Genomic DNA, 26,191 nt, shown 5'->3' with positions numbered 1-26,191 from the left:
AAGACATAATTACGAAGACAATGATTAAAAGAAGAAAAAGTTATGCTTGACTTGCGTGTTAACTCTTGAAATTCATCTTCCCTTCCCAGGAAGAAAAAAGGGGGGTGTGGATGGGGAATTAATCTGTTACATCAAGGGACGCCTGAGTGGCTCAGTTGGTTAAGCATCTGCCTCCGGCTCACGTCATGATCTCACGGTCCTGGGATCGAGTCCTACATTGGGCTCCCTGCTCAGCGGGGAGCCTGTCTCTCCCCCCCTGCTTTGTGCTCACTCACTCTCTCTGACAAAATCTTAAAAAAAAAAAAAAAATCTGTTACATCAGAGTGTGGGCACAGAACTACTAACTTTTTCATACAAACTTAAAAGTACCCAAATCAGGACATTTTGAACTAGGAGCAAATGAATTCCTTTAACAAAAATTTAAGTAAACAAATAGTGAATGGATAAAATGTGGTATATCCATAAAACAATATTTTAGCCATGAGAAGCAATGAACTACAACATGATGAGCCTTAAAACATAATTTATGTGGAAGAGGCCAGACACACAAAAAACTGCTATATGATGGCATTTATACAAAATGTCCAGGAAAGGCGTACGACAGAAGGCAGATCAGTGATTGCCTGGGGCTGGAGGTGGGAGTGGAAATGACTTGCCAAATGTAAGAGGGAACTTCTTGGGGTGATAGAAATATTCTAAAACTGGATTGTAGTGACTGCATAACTCTATACATTTATTAAAAGTCATTGGGGTGCGTGGATGGCTCAGTCAGTTAACAGTCTGCCTTTGGCTCAGGTCATGATCCCAGGGTCCTGGGATCAAGCCCCACCCTAGGCTCCCTGCTCAGTAGGGAGCCTGCTTCTCCCTCTCCCTCTGCCCCCACCTGTTCTTGCTCTCTCTCTCTCAAATAAATAAAATCTTTAAAAAAAAATCATTGAACTGTACACTTACAATGGATGCATATATTATGCCTCCATAAAGCTGTTTAAAAACAAAATAGAGGGGCGCCTGGGTGGCTCAGGTGGTTAAGTTTCTGCCTTCGGCTCAGGTCATGATCCTGGAGTCCCAGGATCGAGCCCCACATCTGGCTCCCTGCTCAGTGGGGAGTCTGCTTCTCCCTGGCCTCTGCCCCTCCCCCCCTTTCTCACTCTCTCTCTCACTCAAATAAACAAACAAACAAACAAACATAGAGGGCTGCCTGGGTGGCTCAGTCGGTTAAGCATCTGCCTTTGGCTTAGGTTGGGATCCAAGTCCCGCATTAGGCTCCGTGCTCTGCAGGGAGCCTGCTTCTCCCTCTGCCTCTGCCTCCCGATCTCTCTTGTCTCTCTCCCTCTCTCATGAATGAATAAATAAAATCTTTAAAAAAAAATTCTTTGCCCAAACTCCTGGGCCCTTGGATGGGCTCTAAGATATCCTGGTAATTCTGCTTAAAGATTTCATGAAAGCAATACTAAGAGTGAGAAGAGGTGATCTAGTAACAGGCTTTTCAACGTTAGCCTCAGGCTCGGGCAGTAGTCAATCTTTCCTCCCTCTGAGTCCCACAGTAGGACAGGGTGATCTGCGTCCTCAGCCAGAAATTCCTGAGCCCCAGGAGCCTACACAAAGTTCTCAAGGCTGGAGAGATACCAGTTTTGATATCTGTAAGGTATCTTACATTTGCAAAAAGAACCTAATATCATACTAATTAGCCAGGCCCAGGGACTGACGCCTGGAGAAAACTCTCCCAACATTGCAAAAATGAAACCACCAGTATGGTGCCAGTGGTTTTATGTGGAGCCAGCATCATCAGATCTACATTTTAGGCGCACCATTCTGTCACAGTGTGGAGGACAGACCTGGGGAGAGATGGACTAGTGGCAGGGACAGCGTGGACAGCGGCGTGGCAGGGGTGTGGCAGTCCAGGGGAAGGAGACGCCAGCCGGCCTGAGCCTGTGCAGGACACCAGGGCTGGAGAGAGCAGAGGGATGGTTTAATGCATTCTCAAGCCTCAGAAGTGAAAGCACACTTACTCTGCCCTCTCACAACCGGCGGTGTTCGCACCCGCCAAGAGCTGCTAAGATGTGACTACTGACCCTGGCTGCGAGCCAAGAGGCCGTCGCAGGCGGATCCAGCTTCTCACCAGAACTGTGAGGCGATCTGCATTTCCCTGAGCAAAATCTATCGTGCTGGAAAAGATCTCCATATTCAGACAAGGTCTCCAAAGAGAATTTTTAACATGACGTGAACATCTGGAGTCTTCTCAACCTTGAGGCATACAAAATAACGGATCTTTTCTGCTCATAGCTACTGTCCCGTCAATCAAGGTACAGAGAGGTCACAGTAAATAACAGCTTCCCCGGAGCTCAAGAACCGCCCAGGCAGATGATGCACCAATGCCCAACGTTAAGGGCAATGTCACCACCAGACTCGTAGATTTGGGGGTTCTAAGTCACTGGTAAGAAGACTGAGAAAAACAGATGAAATCAACTTATTAGAAAGGGCATATTTGTATGTTGTTTGTGTGAACATAAAATGGTAATGGATATCTGGACCATAATTTGGCTGTATATTACAAGTTTAAATGTTTTTATCTTCCTCTAGGCAGAAATTTCATTTCTAGGGAAAACAATAGGAGCAATCTAATGTCTATGATTAAATTAGGTGCAGTACTTCCAAAGAGTGTGATACCAAACAGTAACTTATTATTTTAAACAGAGTTGTAGGGGCGCCTGGGTGGCTCAGTCATTAAGTGTCTGCCTTCGGCTCAGGTCATGATCCCAGGGTCCTGGGATCGAGCCCCACATCGGGCTCCCTGCTCGGTGGAAAGCCCGCTTCTCCCTCTCCCACTGCCCCTGCTTGTGTTCCCTCTCTCACTGCCTCTCTCTGTCAAATAAATAAATAAAATCTTAAAAAAAAAAAATAAACAGAGTTGTATTTACTAGCATAGAAACGCCTCGAATCTACAGAAGTATATTGTGATGTTCACACTAAATGACCCTACTATGTGCATGTTTTAAATAAGTTACAGATAAATCTCACAAACATAACATTGAACAAATCAAGAGACACACATGAAGGAAGTATACACTGGATGAAGTGTAGTTACTTAAGGTTCAAGCACACACAAAATAAACCTTATGAATAAAGGTCTTTTTTAATTCTCAGGAAGACTTTTTTTTCCTCTTTCACAGTATCCGTATGACCTACGGAGATCTATACTGCAATACTCTTCGTGTAAGAGCTCTGGGAGTAGCTCGTAAGAAAATAAAGCTTGTCGTTTTAAAAACAAAATGCTGAAAAGCCTCCTCATATACGGTCATAAACTAAGAATTCAGCATAGAACATACAGTTTCAGACATGGAGACAACCCATGTTGAAACACAACAGCTGGAAGTCGGTCACCTTTCTCAAGAACCTGACATCACCTCCTTGAAATATCAAATATACCCAAAAAACACAACGAGACCATCTCAAAAAAATTCTGGGCAATTAGTTACCCCAGAGATTTGCAGTCTGCAAAGAGGTATGTCTCTGAGAGTCCAGCAAACCGCAGCAGAAAGCAATCTTCAGTGAGACCCATGCAGTATTCATGAGGACAAATGGGAGCACAGAGAGGCCAGAGAGAGATGGGAAGGACACAGATGGGTTTGTTACAAGCAGCTCTGAGGCCCCTCCCCCAGCCTCCTGATATTAAACCAACCTCAGCATAACTTACTCCATGGCTAATTCATCCCACTGGTGACTGTGAGCATAAAGTTCAGGGAAGAGGTGACAAGGGGGAGCTTCTGCAAGCCCTAACTGCCTTCCTGAGACACACGTGCCCGATTCAGTTATAGCTCCAGAGCTCCTACTTGGATCTTATACAGGTCATTTGGCTCCACATCATACCCAATGCAGAAACCCACTTTCTTGCTCTTCCTGCAATGGGAGGAAGAAGCGAAGTTACACAGGGCAAGGGTTTGGAGAAGGCAAGCTCACCTCCTGCCTTCTCTGCACTGGGAAAATTCTAGACCAAACCTCACAGAACAGGGATCTAATGATCTTAGTTTCACTGGGATTTTGGTAATCATTAGCATTTGTCTTTAATTAGGAAAATTCCAAATCAAGTATTTTAGATTTCTAAACCTAATTTCCTTAATAAATTAATCTTGAAGTAAAAATGTTTCATATTTCTAAATCAAAGATCTCTATTAAACAAAGCAGCATGTTAAAGGAGAATAAAACAACAGAACTGGGCCAAGAGGACACAGTGAGACAAAACACATTTATCACCCACCTATACAACTGAGGCAAGTTGTATTTCTTCTCTGGGCTTCAGTATTATAAGCAAAAAGAGGCATTTAGTGATCTCAAAAGATTCTTTCCAGCTCTAAAATGCTGTGGTTCTAAGGTACTCCTGTAATTTCTCCCAGAAATACTAACCAAAGGCAGTAATTCATTTTATCGCTTCCAATAACACACTCATAGGACTTCGATTCTCATAGATTCAAATGAAATTCTGTTCCAAGTATGCTAGTTTTGAATATGTCATTAAAATTTTCCTAGAAACACACCATTTAAACCTCTACAATCCAACCGGCATCTGCAGATTCTCCTTCTTTCTTCCTATAAAACTGGAGGAAGTCTCCCTCTCTTAATCAAAGGCCCAGCGATCCCCCTGTGTGAGCTGGGGGTGCCACCTCTTTCCAGGAACCTCATCCATCACTGATCCTCCCTCTCTACTGTATCTTTAACCTGTTTCTTGAGTCTAGCTCAGTTTAGTCAGATAAATACCCCAGACCCTGCCATCTTGGAAAAAAGAAAATAAACAAAATCCTCCCGAGACCCAACACTTCTCCAGCATCAGGCTGACATCTGTGCTCTCCTCCAACTTCCAACCTCTTCAAAGAATGGTCACGTCCAACCCGTTCTTATCCACCACCAATCCATTCTTACAGAGTAGCCAGAGGGTCTTCCCAAGCTACAGATCCAACATCACTCTCGTTGTTCTTGATAAGAACAGCCTGTCCTCGTAGGCCCCATGGCACTTGTTCCTGTGGACATCATTAACTAGTCTCACCTCCTACCACACATTCACTGCATCTGGAGAAGGACACTGGCCTTTTCTCCAAACATGCCAATGTCTTTCCATCTCAGGGAGTCTACCTTCCCTCAGCTAGAAGGCTCCCTCTCCCCACCACCACTTCCTGCTGCCAGGCCAATTCCTATCCTTCAGCTCTACTTTAATCCTGACAGCCTCCTGGAAGCCTTTGGTTGTCAGTTAAACCATGCTACCTTGTCATTTCAGCTGTCTTAGCAGCCAAGCAGTATGCCATTGGACCAGTATTTCAATCAACTATTTGTCACATTGGCTGGTGGAAAGGGAGAGCTTCTTGTTTTGAAAGTGTGCCCTGTGCTTTCTCGAACGGGAAAGAGGTTGTTTACAGATAAGCACTTAGGACGGCATGGCATTCAATCTGCAGTCTAATCTACAAAGCAGTCCTGTGCTAAGGTCATGGGTTTCTGATTTAACCAAAGCTCACTAGGTAAGTATGGGCCATAAGCCTTAAACCTGTCTATGCCCTTTAACCTAGTAATTCCATCTCTATGAAGTTATCCTACGAAAGTAACATATATACACAGAAAAAATTTTAGAGGCATTCATGGCAGCAATATCTATACAGCAAAGAAGAAAAAAAAAGTAAGCAACACGACGCGATCTCGGGGCAGTAAGTTCAAGTCCCATGATCGGCGTACAGATTACTTAAAAAGATCCTTAAAAGGGGGGGGGGCATCAAAAAGCCTTTGTTGCCACAAAAGAGCAGCTGTACCAAATTCAAAACTGGTACAGCAAGTGAACATCAGCTAAACAAACAAGATACAGGTTGAGCTCCATCACACAGAAATGCTACTTTAAAAATGCTTTAAGTTCTGATGCAACAACCTTTGAAATTCATGATGATTGTAGCTGACCTTGAAACTAAGGGATCCAGACGGAACCCCCTGAAGGTAAGAGGTGTTAGTGGGCCTCCACAGATATGTGAGGCCTCCTCGATTCATGGAGGCGCTATGGGCCTGGGAGGCAGAAGTCCTGGGTTATAACGCTAAAATCTGCTGAGAACTCACTACATGATTAGGCAGTCACTTCATTTCTCTGGGCTTAAGCTTCCTTATCCGTAAGACAACAAAGTCACAAAAAACACTTCCAATTTTACAATTATACTATCAATCATCAGCTCTCCACAATAGGCACTGGAGTAGAAAGACCACAATTTAAATTATAGGTCCACCCCTCTTTTGGTTGGGAGCCATTGGACTAGTGACCCCACCCCTCCAAGCCTCCGTCTCCTCCTCAGCTCCCCAGGGCTGCTCCAGAGCACTGTGGAAACGTTCCATGAGACACATGGTACGCTAACAGCTCTTCTTGTCCTCCCGAGGCATTCCTGGAAGCTGCCAGGCCTGGCGGAACTTTACAGCTGCTGAACAGATACAAGGAAAGGCACCGGGTCAGAGACTGCCGACTAACTTCAGGCCCTACACTGAACTGACTGAAGTGTGAGAAGAGTGAAATAGTAAAGCTTCAACCTTTCATCAGGGAGAGAAAGAGCTACCACTGCTTGAGTGTTTGCTGTATCCCAGGCACTGCTAAGAATTTTATATGCATTATCTAATGTAATCCTTTCAATGATGCTGGGGGGTTAGTACTATTCTCGTCTCATTCTTACAGATGAGGAAGCTCGGAAGTTAAAGAACTTGCTGAGGTCACAAAGGCAGAGCTGGGGCTCAGCTTGTGTTTTTAGTTCTGCAACACTGGCCTCTTGTTTAAAACAAAAAACAAACTGGGGCGCCTGGGTGGCTCAGTTGGTTAAGCGTCTGCCTTCAGCTCAGGTCATGATCCCAGGGTCCTAGGATTGAGCCCCACATCAGCTCCTTGCTCAGTGGGGAGCCTGCTTCTCCCTCTGCTCCTCCCCTCTTCTTGTGCTCTCTTTCTCAAATAATCTTTAAAAAAAAATAAAACAAAGAACAAAATCACGAGTGTAAATTCAAGGGTTCTAGAATGTACAGCATAGACCTTATACGTTCTGTTTCTTGCTTCTTAGTAAATAGAAACTACTATACACTTCCTTCCTCTTCCTAGATCTCAAGCAGACAACTCCTAACCTTAAAGGAAAATAAACTGGAGATCATTTCAAAGGCACAGAAATTCTGAAATAACATCCTATGATATCTGAGTTTTTCAAGATACCTAAGGAAGCAGGATCTTATATATTCCCACACACCATCTGTACAGCAAAAATTACAAACCAGGGGGGAAAAAACTTTTATAAACACATCCAAGTCCACTTCTGAGCTCGTTTTGTCAAGTAACAGTTACGAGTAATAAACTCAATATTCCTTAGGCTAAACTGGTAGACAGAATCAGAACCAATCATTGCAAACTTATGCTCATACTATGCTCAAAAGACATAGCCAGTTTCTAATTTGTTCCATGGTCACACATAAACCGAACGCTAGAAAAGCTGACTAATTTCTCTATAAATGAGTGATCCCTCTAGAACAGACCAAGCCTGTAGTGTGCATTTCAACCATTCATCAGTTCAACACAATGACCTCCAAAGGTTTCTGGACTCACCAATACTCTGTCTCCAATTTTGAGCTCTCTTTCTCCTTTCTTGATGGAACCGGCCTCTGAGAGGTTGGAGATAGATTCACTGGCAGTTTTTGTAAGGTTGCTGATCTGAGACGTAGCTGAAGGTTCCTTTGCTGTTGGCTGGGATGATTTATGGGGAATATTTGAAGGGGCTGCTAGGGAGGGGGTCATCATGCTGGCTGTGGAGGTGGACAGAGGCGAAGTCGCTCTCGAAGCAGGCGTTGTCTGCAGGCCGTTAGCTTCATCTTCCACCTGCACCTTCCTTGTCAACTTCGAAGGGCGCGTGAATATGCCCTTTAGAGGCTCACACTGGAAATACCGAACTCCTGCCACCGAACCATCGTTCTTGCCTATGGGTTCATCTAAAACAATCCCAGCCCACTGGCCTGGTGCAAACTGGGTTTCTCCCAGAAACTGGATGAATCCAGGCTTATTCCCATTCACCCAAACTCTCTCCCCGACTCGAAAGTCATCCACAAATTCCTCTTGTGCCTCAGAGGATGGCGTGTTTGATGCTTTCTCACTGGATGTTGTTCTTTCTACTGGAGCTACAACTGCAAACAGAAGAAAGGACCAGAAAAGACTCAATTTCATATTCAAGCCGACAACTCCTAACTTAAAAGAAAATAAACCGGAGAAAGCCCGAAGCAACAGAAGCAGTCGCAGCTCTTTTAAGGTATTCTGTCCATCTGTCTTTCTGTCAGCCCTTTTTAGTACTTGACCCATCAGGGCACCTGGCTGGCTCAGTCAGAAGAGCACACGATTCTTGATCTCAGGGTCATGAGTTCAAGCCCCATGTTGGGTGTAGAGATCACTTAAATCAATAAAACTTAAAAAAAAAAAGGGGGGGGCGCCTGGGTGGCTCAGTCATTGAGCGTCTGCCTTCGGCTCAGGTCATGATCCCAGCGTCCTGGGATCGAGTCCGACATTGGGCTCCCTGCTCGGCAGGAAGCCTGCTTCTTCCTCTCCCACTCCCCCTGCGTGGGTTCCTGCTCTAGCTACCTCTCTCTCTGTCAAATAAATAAATAAAATCTTTAAAAAAAAAAAGGACTCAGCCCATGACTACCATTTCCAATGCTGTCGAAACTCAGTGAGCCAGGAGGATTTAATCCTTATTGGCAATTAAGACTGGAAAAAGTCAAAGCAAGGGGGAAAAAAGTCCCTTTCCCAGAGTTCTTAACACAGGTCTGATTTCATTCTTTCCTCCACCCCCCACTGTGCACATCATGAGCAAACACCTTTCGGATCCCCGGAGACGGGCTCTATTCCCACATGGGAGTAGTCAGGGAAGGCTGACAAGTCCAGGACCTTGGAACCAGAGATTCGCAATCAGGCTTGGAGGAGGAGGAGACTCAGTGCTACAGACCTGCCATCTCACTCCAAGACCACCAAATCAACCCTATTCCTTTGGTGATAAAAACTGCAACAAGGGGAAAAAGATAGCACCTGGCCCAACTCCCTGCTAGGGCAAGACAACTTTATGCAATCTCTACCTTGCGGTAAAGCAGAAATTATATTTTGCCAGAAATGTGCTATTTACACCAGAAACTCAAGCATTCAACCAGCATTTATTAAATATTTGGTAGAGCTGGCAAAGAGCCCATATTCTTTTTTTTTTTTTTAAGATTTTATTTATTTATTTGACAGAGAGATAGTACAAGTAGGCAGAGAGGCAGGCAGAAGGAGAGGGAGAAGCAGACTCCCCGCTGAGCAGGGAGCCCGACGTGGGGCTCGATCCCAGGACCCTGGGATCATGACCTGAGCCGAAGGCAGCCGCTTAACCGACTGAGCCACCCAGGCGCCCCAAGAGCCCACATTCTTAAGCACTCTACCATTTATTAGGCATATTGTTTTGTTTTAAAGATTTTATTTATTTATTTGACAGAGAGGGAGACAGCGAGAGAAGGAACACAAGCAGGAGGAGTGGGAGAGGGAGAAGCAGGCTTCCTGAGGAGCAGGGAGCCCGATGTGGGGCTCGATCCCAGGATGCTGGGATCATGACCTGAGCCAAAGGCAGACACTTAACTGACTGAGCCACCCAGGGATCCCCTTATTAGGCATATTGTTATCTTAGATGTTACCTAACCTCTCTGAGTTCAATTTCTTCATCTGTAAGGGGAAAGTACTATCTACCTTAAGAGTTTTATTAAATGAAATAATGTATTGATTCATGCTCCCCCTTTCTATGAGTTTCTACCACTCTGGCACTAGTCCCAGGCATTGTTCTCACTAGTGGACAAAGCAAGACAGCATAGTCCATGCCCTTTTAGAGCCCAGAGCCTAGAGGTGTGGACACAGACAGTCAAGAGACACATCAGGTAATTTCAGGTGATGTAAGTGCTGTGGAGGAGACAGAGCAGTCAGGGAAGGCCTCCTGGAGGAGGTAACATCTGGCCTGAGGTCTGATCAACAGAAAGCATGAACCACGGGTAGACAGGGAAACAGAGTGGTCTGGCCAGCCTACAAGGCGTGCTGAACATCCCCTTACCCTACCTAGAAGGAGAGACTGGTGTTTCGATTTGTGGAGGGTTTTTTTGTTTTGTTTGTTGTTTTTTAGAAGACAATAAATGCTCTCAAATCAAACATAATAATCTGCCAAAGACAGACCAGCCCAGTCAGTTTTTTAGAATCTATTCCAGCTTTGTACATGAGCAATTCTTCCTGACAGGGTGCTGCAAGCATGAGTTTCCGAAAAACAATCTTCATAAAAGTGCTCAAATGGGCAACAATTTCCTTTTAAGCATCTAAGTTTTAGTGTTTAAAAGCTGCTTTACTCTTAAAAAAAAAAAAAACAACAACATGTAATGTATGGCAAGTACTGTTGAGGAAACCAAGTCGAATTTCTCATGATCCCCTGCACTCAAGGACTTTACATGCTAAGGGGTGTGCATAAAAAATGCTAAAAGTGAAAAAGACAATTCTAAAATGCGGGGCGTGAGTATGACCATGGGAGGGTGCGAGGAAGGGGTGACATTTGAAGGGGTCCGAAAGAGAGGAAGGATTTTGAAGGGAAGGAGAATAGGAGACATCTCAGTAAAGCTTTTCTCTCCTCTAAGATGTTTTATGGTCTCCCTGATAAGACCCCGGTTTTATCATGATACACAAAATGTAAATAATTTGGGATCTTCATTCAATCAACAAATGTTTAATGAGCTCCTGTTATGATCCAGGCAATGTTCTAGGTATGTAGGTAAATTTGGGCAGTGAAAAAAAAAATGACAAAGATCCCTGCCGTCGTAGAAGATCAATGAGGTTTTATGGAAAAATCTGAAGAAACAATGTTGGATTTAATATTTTGTGGTGGACACCTGACTGTCTGGAATGGCTGATAACCTATCTAATAGCATATAAACCACATGAAAAGACCAGAAAAGCAAGCATCAGATGCCCTCTCCTGAGTCTCTTATTTAAGACCGTTAAGTGGTCATTCTGGGCTGTAAACTGGAACAGTGGAGGAGGAGACAGAAAGCAGAGGGGAAGAGGCTGCTGAAGATCATCAAGGCCATGGGTTCATCAATGAAGTGAGGACAGTTTCCTGCATGAGCTAGACTCGAGCCATCGTACTCCCTGCTCCCTTGAAACCAGTGGCCAACTTCCAATCACTTAGTGTCATCAAATCTTTTAAGCCAGACTCGTCTTTGTTTTCTCTACACAGCCCTAAACCCCAAAGAAAAAGGTCCAGATGAGTTAGGAAGACACAGAGAGAAAAAATATCTTAACATTGTAAGGATTAAATACTGAAGTTACTTGACAACTATTTTAGCACCTTGCACTAAATTAAGAGCTCTTCATTAAGATTTTTAGACATAGGGGGTGCCTGGGTGGCTCAGTCAGTTGAGCAGCCAACTCTTGATTTTGGCTCAGGTCATGATCTCAGGGTCCTAGGATCAAGCCCTGTGTTGGGGGTCCGCACTCAGTGGGGAGTCTGCCGCAGGATTCTCTCTCCCCCTATGCCCCTCCCCCCAATCCCCTTAAATAAATAAATCTTAGAAAAATATTTTTAGGTATAAAATTCTGTATTTTTAAAAAAGATTTATTTATTTAAAGAGAGAGAGAGCAAGAGAGAGTGAGCGGGGGAGGGGCAGAGGGAGAGGGACAAGCAGACTCCCCACTGAGCACACAGCCCTACAAGGGCCTGGATCTCAGGACCCTGAGATCATGACCTGAGCCGAAACCAAGAGTCGAATACCTAATCAACTGTGCCATCCAGGTGCCCCTAAAATTCCATTTCTTTTAATTAAATCTTCTTCAAATATATTCAAAAATATGAAGTTGTTTAAGGCTGTCTTTTTAAAGTTTTCAAATAGGATTCTAATTTAGATATAAATCATAAAGCCTTACCAGCAGCAGGTGTCTTCAAGGCTGTGCTTCCAGGCTTTAGGATCTTGGTAGGGGCCTTAAGCCCACTTGGTTTTAGCATACTCATTGTCCTTAGTATGTCAGAGCTGTTTTTCCTTTGCCTGTTGCCACTATCTTGCCACAACCATTGATACAACTGTGGGTGTTTCTATGGTGAAGTCAGTCTCTGGGTTAAATCTGCAAGAGAAAAATATAAACAGAATTTAGAATCTATGGGGGGAAGAAAGTAGAAATAACAACCTATTATTAAAGAAGCTTTCACAAGCTAAACATTTCCTCATACATGATGACAAACTGTCTCCACACTGAACCTAGGAAACTAGATAAAAATAGGAAGATGCTGCTGAGATGGATTTAGAAGCAATTTATTACCCCTAAAAACAAGCAGTTGAGCCTAGCAATACATTCACTTCTCTTTACCTAATATTACCAGCTCGGTATAGTGCCTAAAATCCACACAGTCCACATAAGGGGGTTCCAAAAAATGTGCCCCAAACTTAATGGTGGGAGAAGAAAGGAGCTTTCAGTTTTTACTTCATTCATTTCTATATCGCTGAAGTTCTATGACCACAAGCCTGTATTAACCATGTACTTTTTTAAGTTCACAGAATTATGCAATGCTCAATATAAAACCATATACTCACATATACCGTGAGACTAGAGCAAGGTTCAAACTCTGTAAGAAAAAGCTGTATCTGGGAAGTGCCAAGGAAAAAAATGTTTTTTGTTCTGTCTATAGAAACACAATATACTTCTGATTTACTCAAGACCAGGTATGAATCTACAACTTTGGGGTTCAGGCAAAACAGGATTTTGTCTTATTCTCTTAATGAACACTGAGTGTTATTTGCAACTGATGAATCACTAAATTCTACCTCTGAAGCTAATTTTTAAAATTAAAAATTAAAAAAGAAAAGAGGGGGCGCCTGGGTGGCTCAGTCAGTTAAGTGGCTGCCTTCGGCTCAGGTCATGATCCTGGGGTCCTGGGATCGAGCCCCACGTCCAGCTCCCTGCTTGGCGGAGAGCCTGCTTCTCCCTCTCCTTCTGCCTGCCACTCTGCCTACTTGTGCTCTCTATCTCTCTGTCAAATAAATAAATAAAATCTTTAAAAAAAAAAAAAAAGAAAAGAGGAGAAACGCTTTGGGATTCTGGAATATGGGGAAAGATTTCCAGATTTTATACTTAAAAACAGAATAATTCAATCAAAGAGAAAAATGCTATTTATTGACTCTCTGTCAAATGATTATGTTTTTGCACTTTTCTCTGCTAGCAGAGCTTGGATAATGATGCACCATGTTACTCTGCCGTCCTATCTCTCCTACAAGCAATGACAAGCATTAGCAAAAAATCTCGCCAGGGATGACAGAGGAGCCTGCTATGGTCCCAGAAGCGGGCTGAATGGTGCCCACTGCCCCACCCCCAACAAAGATACATCCATCCAGAACCTGTGAATGTGACCTTATTTGGAAAAACAGTCTTTGCAGATGTAATTCAGTTAGGGATCTTGAGATGAGACCATCCTGGATTACCTGGGTGGGCCTTAAATCCAATGACAAGAGTCTATTACTAGGGGAAGAGAACTCACCAAGAAGGCGCAAGAAGATGCAGGCAGAGACTGCAGTGATGTGTCCAAGAGCCAAGGATGGCCAACAGCCACCAAAAGCTCGGGGACAAGCATGAGATGAATGCGCCTTCAGGGCCTCGGGTAAGGAACCAACCCTGCCGACACACTGCTTTTTGACTTCTGGCCTCTGAACTGAGAGAACACATTCTGTTGTTTTAAGCCCTCCAGTTTGTGATCATTTGTTAAGGTGGCCCAAGGACTAACACAGCCACATCAGTTCTGTTCAAAGATAATCAGAATGAACAGAAATCATACGAAGACAGTTGCCGCATTAGGCTCCATTTGCAGATTCCCCATGGTTCTTAAAAGGGTCCAAAATGGTACAAGGTGTGTTTAAAAATGTCAAAGGTACATTATGTGGTTTTGAGAAGAGTGATTAACAGAGAAAGAAATACTGTGTCCTGGAAGGCAGTGACTGCCAACCCCGACTATTAATACAACATTCCCAGGCTCCTTTCTCTCTCCACCATGACCATCCCTGCCAGATGGTGGCAGTGGGTGTGGGAGTCTGTGTGCTAGGACAGGTGGTTGATTCAGGGTCAGGTTTGAAGACACTTGCTTCACTATCAGACCCTTACCATAGACAGCCTGTAAGTTACAAGCAGATTTACTGGCTCTTGCAGTAGCCTTAGATGCAAGCGAACAGCTGAGTCCCCTCTAACCTCAGCTAAGAAAGACTATTTACATGTCCAGAGAATTTGAGAAAGGTGGGGACAGGCGAAGGGCAGAAGCTGCCGTGGGGCCTTGTTATACTGTGCCTACTCTTCACCCTGGCCCAATATCGTAAGGTGAAAGGGTCAGATTGATAAGAACAGACAGGCAGATGGCACAATGGTCCTGGGGAAGCTATTATGAAGGTAAGAAAAGAGGATGACGTGCTCCTTAAAATACTTCCACTCAGGCAGAACAGTGAGTTCTTGGGCTCTGGTCAAGCACTCCTCCCTAAAGAGAGATTTTGAAAACCACCACAATCAGCAACTTGGAAGCCTCAGCCGATTTCAAATTTTGCAGCTCAACACCCTGAGCTCACAAAAATCTGACCATCTAAAAGCTTCAGCCTAAAGGAACAGAGCATGTGTTATTAGGAACCTAAGAATAGCAATAAACCCAAAGTCTAGGACTTTGTGGTCTAAAGTGAATGCCTCTGCCTCTTGGTCCATCTGAGTCATTTGAATCCCAAAGCAGGGAACTGTGACCAAGATATAACAAAGGAGAAAAGTCTAGTCTGTATCAATAAAGGAATTAGGAGCAACACCAGCAATGCTGGGTTTTTACATCTTCCAATTCAAGTTTCTTCTTCATGTATTATTAATGAATGGCATGTCAGGCTTGATTTAAAAAATCAATTCTCTGAAAAACAAAAGATCAAAGTCTTGGTCGTGGTACCCACAAACTGTAATGACCAAGAAGCAACATCTCTGCATAATCTTTCAAGGTCAGTGAATGTCACCTTAAAATGAATCAATTCCAAAACATGCAAAAGGGGGGGAAAAAAGACATTCTTGCCTCACTAATATGCTGAGTGTAGTTGAACTTCTGACGTTTGTGCTTACTGAAAAGCTCAAGAGTTTTGAACCTAAAATAAGACAAACCACCCATCTCCTCTCTCCTCCCAACATGTAAGGACCACAATATACAGATTATAATCTAGAAATAGTTTTTATGCATCTTATTGCCCCATTTGAGGTTTACAGTTCTGTGGATCAGCTACTATTATCCTTTCTTAATGAATTAACACCTCAGAAATTAACAGATGTATGTCCTCATTTGTTAATGACCTACTGCCTGAGGTCACTTGGCTAAGCAGCACAGACATGAACGGCAGGCCTGATTCCAGAGTCCAAGTTCTTCCCACTAAACCTAACCTTCAAACTTAGGAGGGGCCACACAGCACAATTAAAAACATTAGGACTCATCTTACTAAAATGACCTACATGTGTACGGCACCAAGAGTGCCCAAAGCACAAAGATAAAACTGTCTCATCTGCATCTCAAAATAACTGTGAAGGTAGGTGAACAATTACCATTAGGCCATTCATGGTCAAAGAGAATGAAGGTCTGAGCAGTTAAATAGCTTTCTCAAGGTCACTCAAAGAAGTGGTAGCACTTTGGGGCACCTGGGTGGCTCAGTTGGTTAAGCGTTTGACTTTTTTTTTTTTTTTTAAGATTTTTATTTATTTATTGAGAGAGAGAGAGAATGATAGAGAGCATGAGAGGGTGGAGGGTCAGAGGGAGAAGCAGACTCCCTGCTGAGCAGGGAGCCCGATGCAGGACTCATCCTGGGACTCCAAGATCATGACCTGAGCCAAAGGCAGTTGCTTAACCAACTGAGCCACCCAGGCACCAAAGCGTCTCACTCTTGATTTCAGCTCAGGTCATGACCTCAGTGTCATGAGACTGAGCCCTGCACTGGGCTCCTGGAGCGTGCAGCCTGGTTGGGATTCTCTCTCTCCCTCTCCTTTTGCATTGTATATGTAGACACACACCCATATTGATTTCATACATATAATTTAACATTTAAAAAGTGAAAATACACCAAAATGAAGAAAGGTGATCATGTATTGCCAAACTAAAAAGAAGTCCAGAAAAAGGGAGTTAAAAAGAAAATGTCTAATTTATGGACACTGGAAAAAGGTTCTGGTAAAAAAACAAGGGTAGTCTATGGAGAAGGAGTTGTAAAGACTGCAAAAATTGCATGAAAATCGGCCTTAAGGATATTTGAAACAAAGCTCCAAAATTCCACGCTCAGATTAAGGTTTGGGTCTCCAACAGTGACCAAAGGGAATGGTGTCTTTTGGTATTTCTCTCACTATAAATACACGAAGTTATATTTTATAAACCATTATCTCTAAATTTTTTATGATTCAAGAGTCCCACCTCTGAGTAAACGGATTTTTAAAAAATGAGTTTCTGAACTTCCAGAGTGGAGGGTAAGCTCATCAAGGTAGGAGTGACAGCACTATGCCATTCTGCCAACTCTGACTCTCAGTCCTGCAATTCCGTGGTTCTCAGAGTGAGGTCCATGCACTCCTAGGGCACCCCTGAGACCCTTTCAGGGAAACAGAACTATCTGCACAGTATTACTAAGGCACTTTTTGCCTTTTCCACCTTGTTGATGTTTCCACTGATGGTGCAAAAGCACTAGGTGGGCACGGACGGCAGGCACTGAGTCAGGGCCATGAGAACACACGGCACGGTCTTCGCTTGTATGATCTGCCACATGTACTTGAGGAGCAGGAGAAGCCACTTTCACTTAACAACGTGAAGCACTTGGTATAGCAGAAAAACGAATCATTCTATTACATTTCAACCCTTAAATATGTGCCCTTTTTTTTTTTTAAGATTGTATTTATTTATTTGACAGAGAGAGATACTGAATGGGAGGGAGAGGGGAAGAGAATCTGAAGCAGATTCCACACTGAGCGCAGAGTCCAACGTGGGGCTCGATCTCACAACCCTGAGCCTGAGCCAAAACAGAGTTGGGCGCTTAACTGACTGAGCCACCCAGGCGCCCCAAGTACGTACCTTTTTGGAGGCGCACATGAAGCACGCCTGCCGTGCACCACTGCACCGCGTCTCAAAGAAAAACGTGAGCAAAGGAGGTGCAGGCTCAATTAGCCACTTTTTTCATAGAATGTCAATGTTACTTGAGAAAATGACTGGTAAGCTACGGTTACTGAGGCATGGGTATCTGGCAGACATTTTCTTGAAAATGAACTATGTGACCCGGTCACTTCAAGGCGAACAACTCTTTGTTGACGAGAGATTTTAAGCATTCAAGGGAAACTTCGAATTTTGGAAAACCTATCCTCCACTGTGAGCTTGACAGCTTCCCGATACTGAAGACTTTTCTGATGAGATCAACTGTATTAACAAATGTAATTTTTGTATATCATATAATGAAATGTGTCAGTATATGGAAATGTGCCTCTCCATGAATCAGTATTTTTCAACCTACAATGCATAATGTTACAAAAACATCAAAGCACAAAGCAGACCAGTGGATTTTTACGTAACAATAAAAGTTCATTCATACAGTTTCAGATGCCACTTTTATGAAACTTCAACCTATCAAATTTTGGGAGTAGTATCAAAGAAGAAAATCCATAATTATCTAAAAATGCTCTTAAAATACTTTTTTACTCTCTTCGTCATCTATGTGAGGCCAATTTTCTTCATGCACATCAACGGAAACAACCTCTCACTACAGATCCAAAGCAGAAGCCCTGTCTTCTATTAGAGACAGATTTGCAAAAATGTAAAAACAATGTCACCTTCTCGTTAAAGTTTTTATTTTAGAGAAACAGTTATTCATTAAAAATTTATGTAATGTGTAATGGGTTTATCATAATTTCTGATGAACTGATATTTTCAGCTTTAATTTCTAATATGGTAAACATCAATGGACAAAACCTAAATAAAGAAAAGCTCAATTTTTAAGAAGGTAAAAGGGTCCTGCGGAAAAAAGTACGAGAACTGCTGCTATATTCATTTATGCTTTACATTTAGAGTTGCAAAGGTTGAAAACCCCCATTCCCTAAGGGCTTCCAGAAGCATGCACTTCTGCTTCAGATACTTACAGATGAGGATGCCAAGTTAGCAAACAGAGCATTTACTAACTGTGCCAGGGGCTGAGTTTGTAGATACAAGTGAACTTACAATGTGCGGGGAGACGAGAAGTATGTACATAAAGCAAACAAGAACACAATTATACACCAACCTCGGGGTATTTCTGTATGTAAGCCAGGCATTTCTCTAAGGCGGTTATCAGATGGACTGTATTCTAAATCAGTGGTTCTCAAAATGTGCAGCAGTATCAACATCACCTGGGAACCTCAGTTTTCGGGGCCCCTGCCCAGACTTACTGAAACTAACCCTGAGGGTGGGCCCAGATTTTAAGCCCGTCTGAGAACCACTCACTGCTGAACAGCTGGTAAGAAAAGTCCCCTGAGGTTCATTTTCTCAATTACACGCACATGAACCAGCCAGGTGTCCGATTCCTCATATACCACGACACACAGAGGCCCCAGCACTTCAGTCCCCACTGCTGTCGTTTCAGGCAGTTCGCTCAGCCTTGATGCCCTTTCCAAGTCTAGTGATCACCATCTGCTGAAACCTTTACTCAAGGGCAAACTCAGGCATTCATCTGCCCCACAAAGCCTTTTCCAGTGCTCACCAGTGAAATTGTGCCCATCCTGCAATTTCCCACAGCAGAGTCTGGGCCTCTTCCTGGCACCTAGCCCACTGAGCTGTGTGTGTAGCCCATGCGATCCACCAGGCTGTAAGCGCCTTTTAGTCGTTGTTATGGTCCCCACAGTACTTTATCAACAATCCTCATTAAATAAAATGAACGAGGAAAATAGCCTCAATTGTTTAAATGACTCTACAAACCAGGCCGGGTGTATCAGTATTTTATTTTATTTTTTTAAAGATTTTATTTATTTATTTGAGAGAGAGAATGAGATAGAGAGAGCATGAGAGGGGGGAGGGTCAGAGGGAGAAGCAGACTCCCTGCTGAGCAGGGAGCCCGATGCAGGACTCGATACCAGGACTCCAGGATCATGACCTAAGCCGAAGGCAGTCGCTTAACCAACTGAGCCACCCAGGTGCCCTGTATCAGTATTTTTAAAAAGTTATACTTGTCAGGGGGCACCTGACTGGCTCAGTTGGAAGAGCACATGAATCTTGATCTCAGGGTGGTGAGTTCCAGCCCCACAGTCAGAGTGGAGATTAAATAAACAAACTTTTAAAAAGTTGTACCTGGTGCTTGCTATAGGTGACAGAAAAATACACGTCCTAGGCGTAAGCTCAAGGAATTTATAATGTAGTTGGGAAGAAAAGACCCACATATATATGAAAATAACTAAGAATACAATATAATTTATGAGAAATACCAAACCATGTGATGATCCTGGAAGTGTTTTCAGAAGATGGAAGGGTAGAGCGGATTAAGGCAGAAAGAAAAGGCTCCATGGCAAGGCAAGCTTTCTGCAGGTGCTCAAAGGAAAGTAACACTGTTGTGCGGGTGTTGGCAGTCAGGATTTTTAAAAAGGCAGACAGGTAAGACTCCAGAAAAGGCGGAGGAGGAAAGATATAAAGCATGTAAGACAATGAGAAGCCTGGTTTGACAAACGTCAGAAGATTCTTGCAAGAAATCAAGTTAGACAAGAGCCTTAGAGTTCAATCTAAGAAATTTACTATGATCAGCTTTTACTTGCCTTTCACCTCAAGTGAAAAGCCTCCAGATTCTAGTGGTAGGAAATGAAAGATGGCTAGAGTTTCCTGTTAAAGCCTGAATTTATGTCAGTTGTTCATCTCAGTTATCTTAACCTGGCTACCACTGTCAAGCAAAGATTTAAACCAAGGGTTGGCAGGCTTTTTCTAGTGGCATGCCAAGTCTTCACCCACTCCAACCGTGGGTCCAAGTAACAGACAGGGGCTGCCAGGGCAGGTCTTAAATTTCAGGGAAGAGAAGCCATGAGCATCTGAAGTCAGTGATCAAAATGGAAATACAAAGGAAGGTTCTCACCTCAAATTCTTCAGATAACACCTTAGCAAGGATAAATTTGGAGAGGCTATAAAGACTAGATACCACCAAACACAAATGACAAATTCCGGCCTTCTCTACTACTCTGCACGTGGGGTGGCAGAGACCAGATGTTCCTCCACCTACTCTGCCTTGATAACGTGAACATTTACAAGGGAAACCTCACTAACCCAGAGTCAGGAGGCCAGAAGGGGGAGCTCTCAAGCAGTACCAGTCAAGAATCGTCAAGGACAGACGCCACAAGAACTGTCAGCAGAGAAGAATCATCAATTACAGAAGATATACACTGCATCTCCTCCAAGAGATCGACTACCCCACTCAGCAAATGAGAAACAGTCATGACCCTGAACTCTTGCTTTTCTCCAATGGATTTTCCTCAAAAACCACTCTTCCCAATTTCTTTCTCCATAAAGTAATGTGCTTCTCCTTTGTTAGACTAGCCTATGCTTTTTGCTATGGCTTGCTTGTCCTGAATTGCAATTATCTGCTATTCCCAAATAAACTCATTTTTTGCTGGTAAAATAACTTTTATTTTTAAGATTTTTATAGTATCTTACCATCAACTGCTCACACCAGTCTGTAAGTCATACTAAAAGCTAAATATTCTAGGTCTGCACTATCCAGTACGGTAGTCACTAGCCACATGTGCTGCTTAAAGGTTAAATTCTTTTAAAATGAAATAAAGGGGGGCGCCTGGGTGGCTCAGATGGTTAAGCGTCTGCCTTCGGCTCAGGTCATGATCCCAGGGTCCTGGGATTGAGCCCCGCGTCAGCTCCTTGCTCGCGGGAAGCCTGCTTCTCCCTCTCCCACTCCCCCTGCTTATGTTCCCTCTCTCACTGTGTCTCTCTCTGTCAAAAAATAAATTAAAAAAAAAATTTTTTTTAAGATTTTTATTTATTTATTCATGAGAGACAGAGAGAGAGAGAGGCAGAGGGAGAAGCAGGCTCCCAAGGAGCAGAGAGCCCGATGCGGGACTCGATCCCAGGACCCTGGGATCATGACCTGAGCCAAAGGCAGACGCTTAACCATCTGAGCCACCCAGGCGCCCAAATAAAATCTTTAAAAAAAAAAAAAAGAGTCAGAAGCTTAACCAACTGAGCCACCCAGGCGCCCCAAGCCAAGAACCATTTGTAAAATGTTTATCTCTAGAACTCACTTCTGAACAGTCAAAAATAGCTACTCTTTTGCTCGTACATTCTCATGGGATGTGCAGGGAGGGAGATCTCCTTCCAAGCACCAACTCCATACCAGACAGAAGGACTCCAGGATATGCAAGTGGCTCAGCTGCACAATCCCTTCCAGTTCTCTTCCTTCTCAGCACAAGGTTTACATTTCACCTGACAGGAAGCTTTGTTGCTAAACATCAACACTAGAGGAACAGGGGTTTTGGTTTTGGTTTTGGTTTTTCCCTGTGTAACATACCAGTTTATTTTGAGACAAAAAAAAAGCCAGGCCTCAAATAAGCAAAAATTTTGAAGTAGATTAATATCCTGGTTTGTGATTTAACTCTGAGATCCGACCTAAATAAATTTTAAAAGGGCAAGGTATTCATTTCAGGGAAGCAAATAATCTTAGAAGACCTATCTTCTTTGGTATTTCCCAAAAAGAGTGTGCTTTACATTTCTTGAGAATGTCAGCTTTACTCCAAGTTAGGATTCCAGAAAGTACAACTATTCTCCTCCACCCAACAAAAAAATGTGTCCTACCCCCAGGGAAGTCAAGATTTGGTACACATTTGTTGAGTGTGTAGATACTGGCAAAGACCAGCATCTGGGTAGGTTTCAAGGGATTCGGCTAATGCTGGTACACAGTGCACCCAAACGCTTAGCTAGTATTTCTAAGAATTCAAGCACCCCACTTTCAGATAAAACTTCTCTCGCTACACAGCATTTTAACAGGAAATTACATAGATATCAGCCTTCTGTTCTAAACAGATTTTCAGGGGTTGGGGATACAGTTCAAGACTACACCCTTCTCAAAACAGAGAACATTAGCTTACTGCAGTTACTCCTTTTAATAAACAGTCTATGCTTCATAAAGAATATTGAAAACATCCAGATAAGAAAAAATTTTGCCTTTAGGGAAAAAAACCAATGGATTACTACCAAGACCTGGGAGGAAGGAAAAATAAAAATAAAAACGTGACTCTAGTAATGAATCCCAAGGCTGGAAACGAAGCCAGAGCCACCTAACACTATGCAGAGCACAATGAGCAAGCGCTATTTCAGCTGCCCCAGCAAACTACCAAACTGTCATTTTAAGATGCCTCTCGGATGACTTGCCCTCTGCTATGATCCGCTATTCAGACCCCATCTGGATAACCCTTCCATGAAAGAGATCTTGCAAAGGGAATGGGAATTCAAAAACCAAAGACTCTTCTATTCTCCCTGCATAAGAATATATGCCAAAATGTAGAAATGTTTGTAACCATGAAAACTGATCTAAAGCAGTCAGTCCCCGTAGCTAAAATTCACTTCAAATTTGCATATTCAAATTTAAATTTCTACAACTTATGTGTAAAGGACAGCTCATTTCTTTTTTTTTTTTTTTAAAGATTTTATTTATTTATTTGAGACAGAGAGAATGAGAGAGACAGAGAGCACACGAGAGGGGGGAGGGTCAGAGGGAGAAGCAGGCTCCCTGCCGAGCAGGGAGCCCGATGCGGGACTCGATGCAGGGACTCCAGGATCATGACCTGAGCCGAAGGCAGTCGCTTAACCAACTGAGCCACCCAGGTGCCCAAGGACAGCTCATTTCTAAGGAGCTGTCTTAAAGACATCCCAGTTAGAGACACACATCTGAAAGGGAACACACCTAGTGGACCCATGAAGGGCTTGTAGTCTCAGAGAAAGTGAATGTTTTTTTAAGATTCTAGGTCTTACATGTTTAAGAAAATAGGGACATGTGGCTGTTACAGAGGGAAACACTTGGGACAACATTTTAAAAAGAGGAGTCTACTTCAAAAAATGAGATGTTGAATCTCTCTAATACTGACATGCTTTGTGAGGGAAAAGCAGTAACAAAACAAAAAAGAAAATTTTTTGGCCACCTAATAATCTCTCAACTTAAACTCACAGAGTCAAATTTAGAAGAGACCAATATATCTACTTAAATAAAAGATGGGAGGGGATAATTAATCAAGTGCTTGCACCCAGTATATAAGGACACAGGGTTTTTGAAGTTTTTGTTTAAAGAAAGACAATCCTTGGGGCACCTGGGTGGCACAGTCAGCTGAGCGTCCAACTCTTGGTTTTGGCTTGGGTCATGATCTCGGGGTGGTGGGGTCAAGCTCCACGTTGGGCTCTGTGCTCAGCACAGAGTCTGCCTGGGACCCTCTCCTCCTGCCTCTGCTCCTCCCCACCATGCTCTCTCTCATAAATAAATCTTTAAAAAAATAAAAATAGGGGCACCTGCGGGGCTCAGTCGGTTGGGCCTCCGACTCTTGATATCAGCTAGGCCATGATCTCAGTGTTGTGGGATCGAGCCCAGGTCAGGCTCTGTACTCAGCACAGAGTCTGTTTCTCCCTCTCCTCTCTCTCTCATATAAATGGGTAAATAGAATCTTTGAAAATAAAAATTAAAAAAATATGGGAGGACAATCCTTGAGGAAATTATATGTATTAACCATGAAAGACTAGACTTCTGGACCTTTGTGTGAACCAACACTTTTTCTTCCAACTCCAGCTAAAACAGGTACAAAGAGCAAAGCAATATATTCAAAAACAAATGATAACTTCTGAACTGTGATGCATCTGCATTTAGGCCTCTGGGTCATAAATAATTTATACTAATTCTGATAACCATGTCTGATCATTTCAAACTGTTAGCTGCCCTGATGGTGAAGATATTCTTTCAAAGAACAAAAATGTTAGATTTGCAGGAAACAAGAAAATTGATAGCCAATTACATAGCAAACAAAGCCAATGATTAACCACATACCCATTCACACAGTAAAATACTGCTCTACTATTTAGTTTTCTGTTTTTTAAATTTCTTGCCAGAGGATATTTTAAAACAATGATTTTCTTACCATTATACAATCTTCAGTAAAATATAGAGAGCCTAACATTAATGTCTGTATTTTTTTTTTAATCTACAGAAGTTGCACGAAAGTCAACGCAATCTACCAATATGAGACAAACTGGTACCTCATGGTGTCTGTAGAATCAGGCCAGGCCTCAGCTCATATCTGCCAAAAGTTGCACAAACAATTTGAGCAACCCTGCCTATGAGGTCATGATGATGACATCACAAAGAAGAATTCTGATGTGGGTCGGCCTCTAGGACGCAACCTCACCACTTTAAAGAAAAACCAGGGATGCCTGGGTGGCTCCGTCGGTTAAGCATCTGACTTGATCTGAGCTCAGGTCTTGAACTCAGGGTCATGAGTTTAAGCCTTGGGCTCACATTGGGCATGGAGCTTACTTAAAAACAACAACAACAAAACCCAGAAGGTTCTATATCCCTGAATCTGGAGGTGATGACTCAAGAAATGCACCTTCTCCCAAAGGGTCTCCCATCTAAGACGAGCCACATCTTTCTCCACTGCTGACCAGAATAAGCAATGCAGGTAAGCAGAGAAAAGCACATCCACTGAAGTCCTCACCTCACCACCAGAAACATATTTTTATGTATTTCAAGCTGGCAAGTTTTCATTCTGGCTCAGTTTCAAACAATTTTTTTTAGTATTCTCTCCTGAAAAATTAAGCAGTATTTAAAAATTCTGAAAACTGAGTAGGAAGCAAATCATAAACTTAAAATGTTACCTCTGCCTTGACAATCTAACTTCGCCAGTCCCAATATTTACTCTATTTACTAAGAGGAGTGAGGATTAAGATGTGTAACCCAGAAGTTAATTTTGAAAATGCCAAAAGCATAAAGCCTCACCACAGCTCTGCAATAGTGTATTCTTGCTAAGAAAGGGCAAAATTTCCAGACTATTGGTAACCGTTACAGCTTCCCCCTCTTAGGAGTTTTGGAGTTCACAAGCCAGCATAGAATAAGAATTAGTTAAAATTTACTATTATTTCTAAGCAGTTAAAATGCTTGAATTGGAAGGAAATGTAACAAAGGATTATTAATAATTATCTCCAGGTGATAGGATTAGTGGTAGTTTTTAGATCTCTGTTTTCTTGAGTTTGTTAAATTTGATTTAATGAACAGATATCATTTTTTTTCTTTTTTTTTTTTAAAGATTTTATTTATTTATTTGACAGAGAGAGACACAGTGAGAGAGGGAACACGAGCAGGGGGAGTGGGATAGGGAGAAGCAGGCTTCCCACTGAGCAGGGAGCCCGATGCAGGGCTCGATCCCAGGACCCTGAGATCATGACCTGAGCCGAAGGCAGACGCTTAACGACTGAGCCACCCAGGCACCCTGAACAGATATCATTTCTTGAGCAGGAAAAAAAAAATGATTTTTTAAGACACAGTAAAATGGGGCTCCTGGGTGGCTCAGTCGTTAAGCGGTTGCCTTCGGCTCAGGTCATGATCCTGGGGTCCTGGGATCGACTCCCACATCGTGCTCCCTGCTAGCAGGAAGCCTGCTTCTCCTTCTCCCACTCCCCCTGCTTATGTTCCCTCTCTTGTTCTGTCTCTGTCAAATAAATAAAATATTTTAAAAATAATAAAATAAAAATTAAAAAGTATGCTTAGAGTTTTATAATCTCCTCTACTAAGTCAACTAAAGAAATTTTTAAGTACTTGAGATGGAAATACTTCATACCACAAAAAGCATAACTATATGAATAAGAAATAAAAGTATTATATTTTCTTAAAAGTACTATACTTTCCTGGGTGGTGCAGTCAGTTGAGTGTCCAACTCTTAGTTTCTGCTCAGGTCATGATCTCAGGGTGGTGATATCAGGTCCTGAGATCAAGCCCAGCGTGGGGCTCCCCACTCAGCATAGAATCAGCTTGGGTTTCTCTCTCCCTCTACCCCCTACAAGCATGCACTCTCTCTAAAATAAATAAATAAATAAATAAATAAATAAATAAATCAATCTTTTTTTTAAAAAAGGCAAAAAGATGTTTAACTGGCAAGGGCAAAACA

At 42.8% G+C, this 26,191-nt stretch overlaps 1 protein-coding gene across 15 annotated transcripts in view; it reads right to left on the bottom strand.

The window, feature by feature from the left end:
- Positions 1–26,191, bottom strand: part of CLIP1 (CAP-Gly domain containing linker protein 1) — a 118,235-nt gene that overhangs the window by 74,055 nt on the left and 17,989 nt on the right. For 9 of the 15 annotated variants that reach the window (XM_035016920.1, XM_035016922.1, XM_035016926.1 and 6 more), the window contains exons 2-4: positions 11,951–12,145; positions 11,174–11,266; positions 7,592–8,163 (exon numbers count right to left, since the gene is read on the bottom strand). In XM_035016920.1, the coding sequence (XP_034872811.1) occupies positions 7,592–8,163; positions 11,174–11,266; positions 11,951–12,035 (750 nt within the window). In that variant the 5' untranslated portion in view covers positions 12,036–12,145. The remainder of the gene's footprint in view (positions 1–7,591; positions 8,164–11,173; positions 11,267–11,950; positions 12,146–26,191) is intronic. The other 6 variants (XM_035016923.1, XM_035016924.1, XM_035016927.1 and 3 more) reach the window with 1 other exon arrangement.

Source organism: Mirounga leonina, unplaced genomic scaffold (genome assembly GCF_011800145.1).
Source record: "Mirounga leonina isolate KUSES-001 unplaced genomic scaffold, KU_Mleo_1.0 Mir_171, whole genome shotgun sequence".
Classification (NCBI taxonomy): domain Eukaryota; kingdom Metazoa; phylum Chordata; class Mammalia; order Carnivora; family Phocidae; genus Mirounga; species Mirounga leonina.
This window is presented reverse-complemented; position numbering and strand designations above follow the sequence as displayed.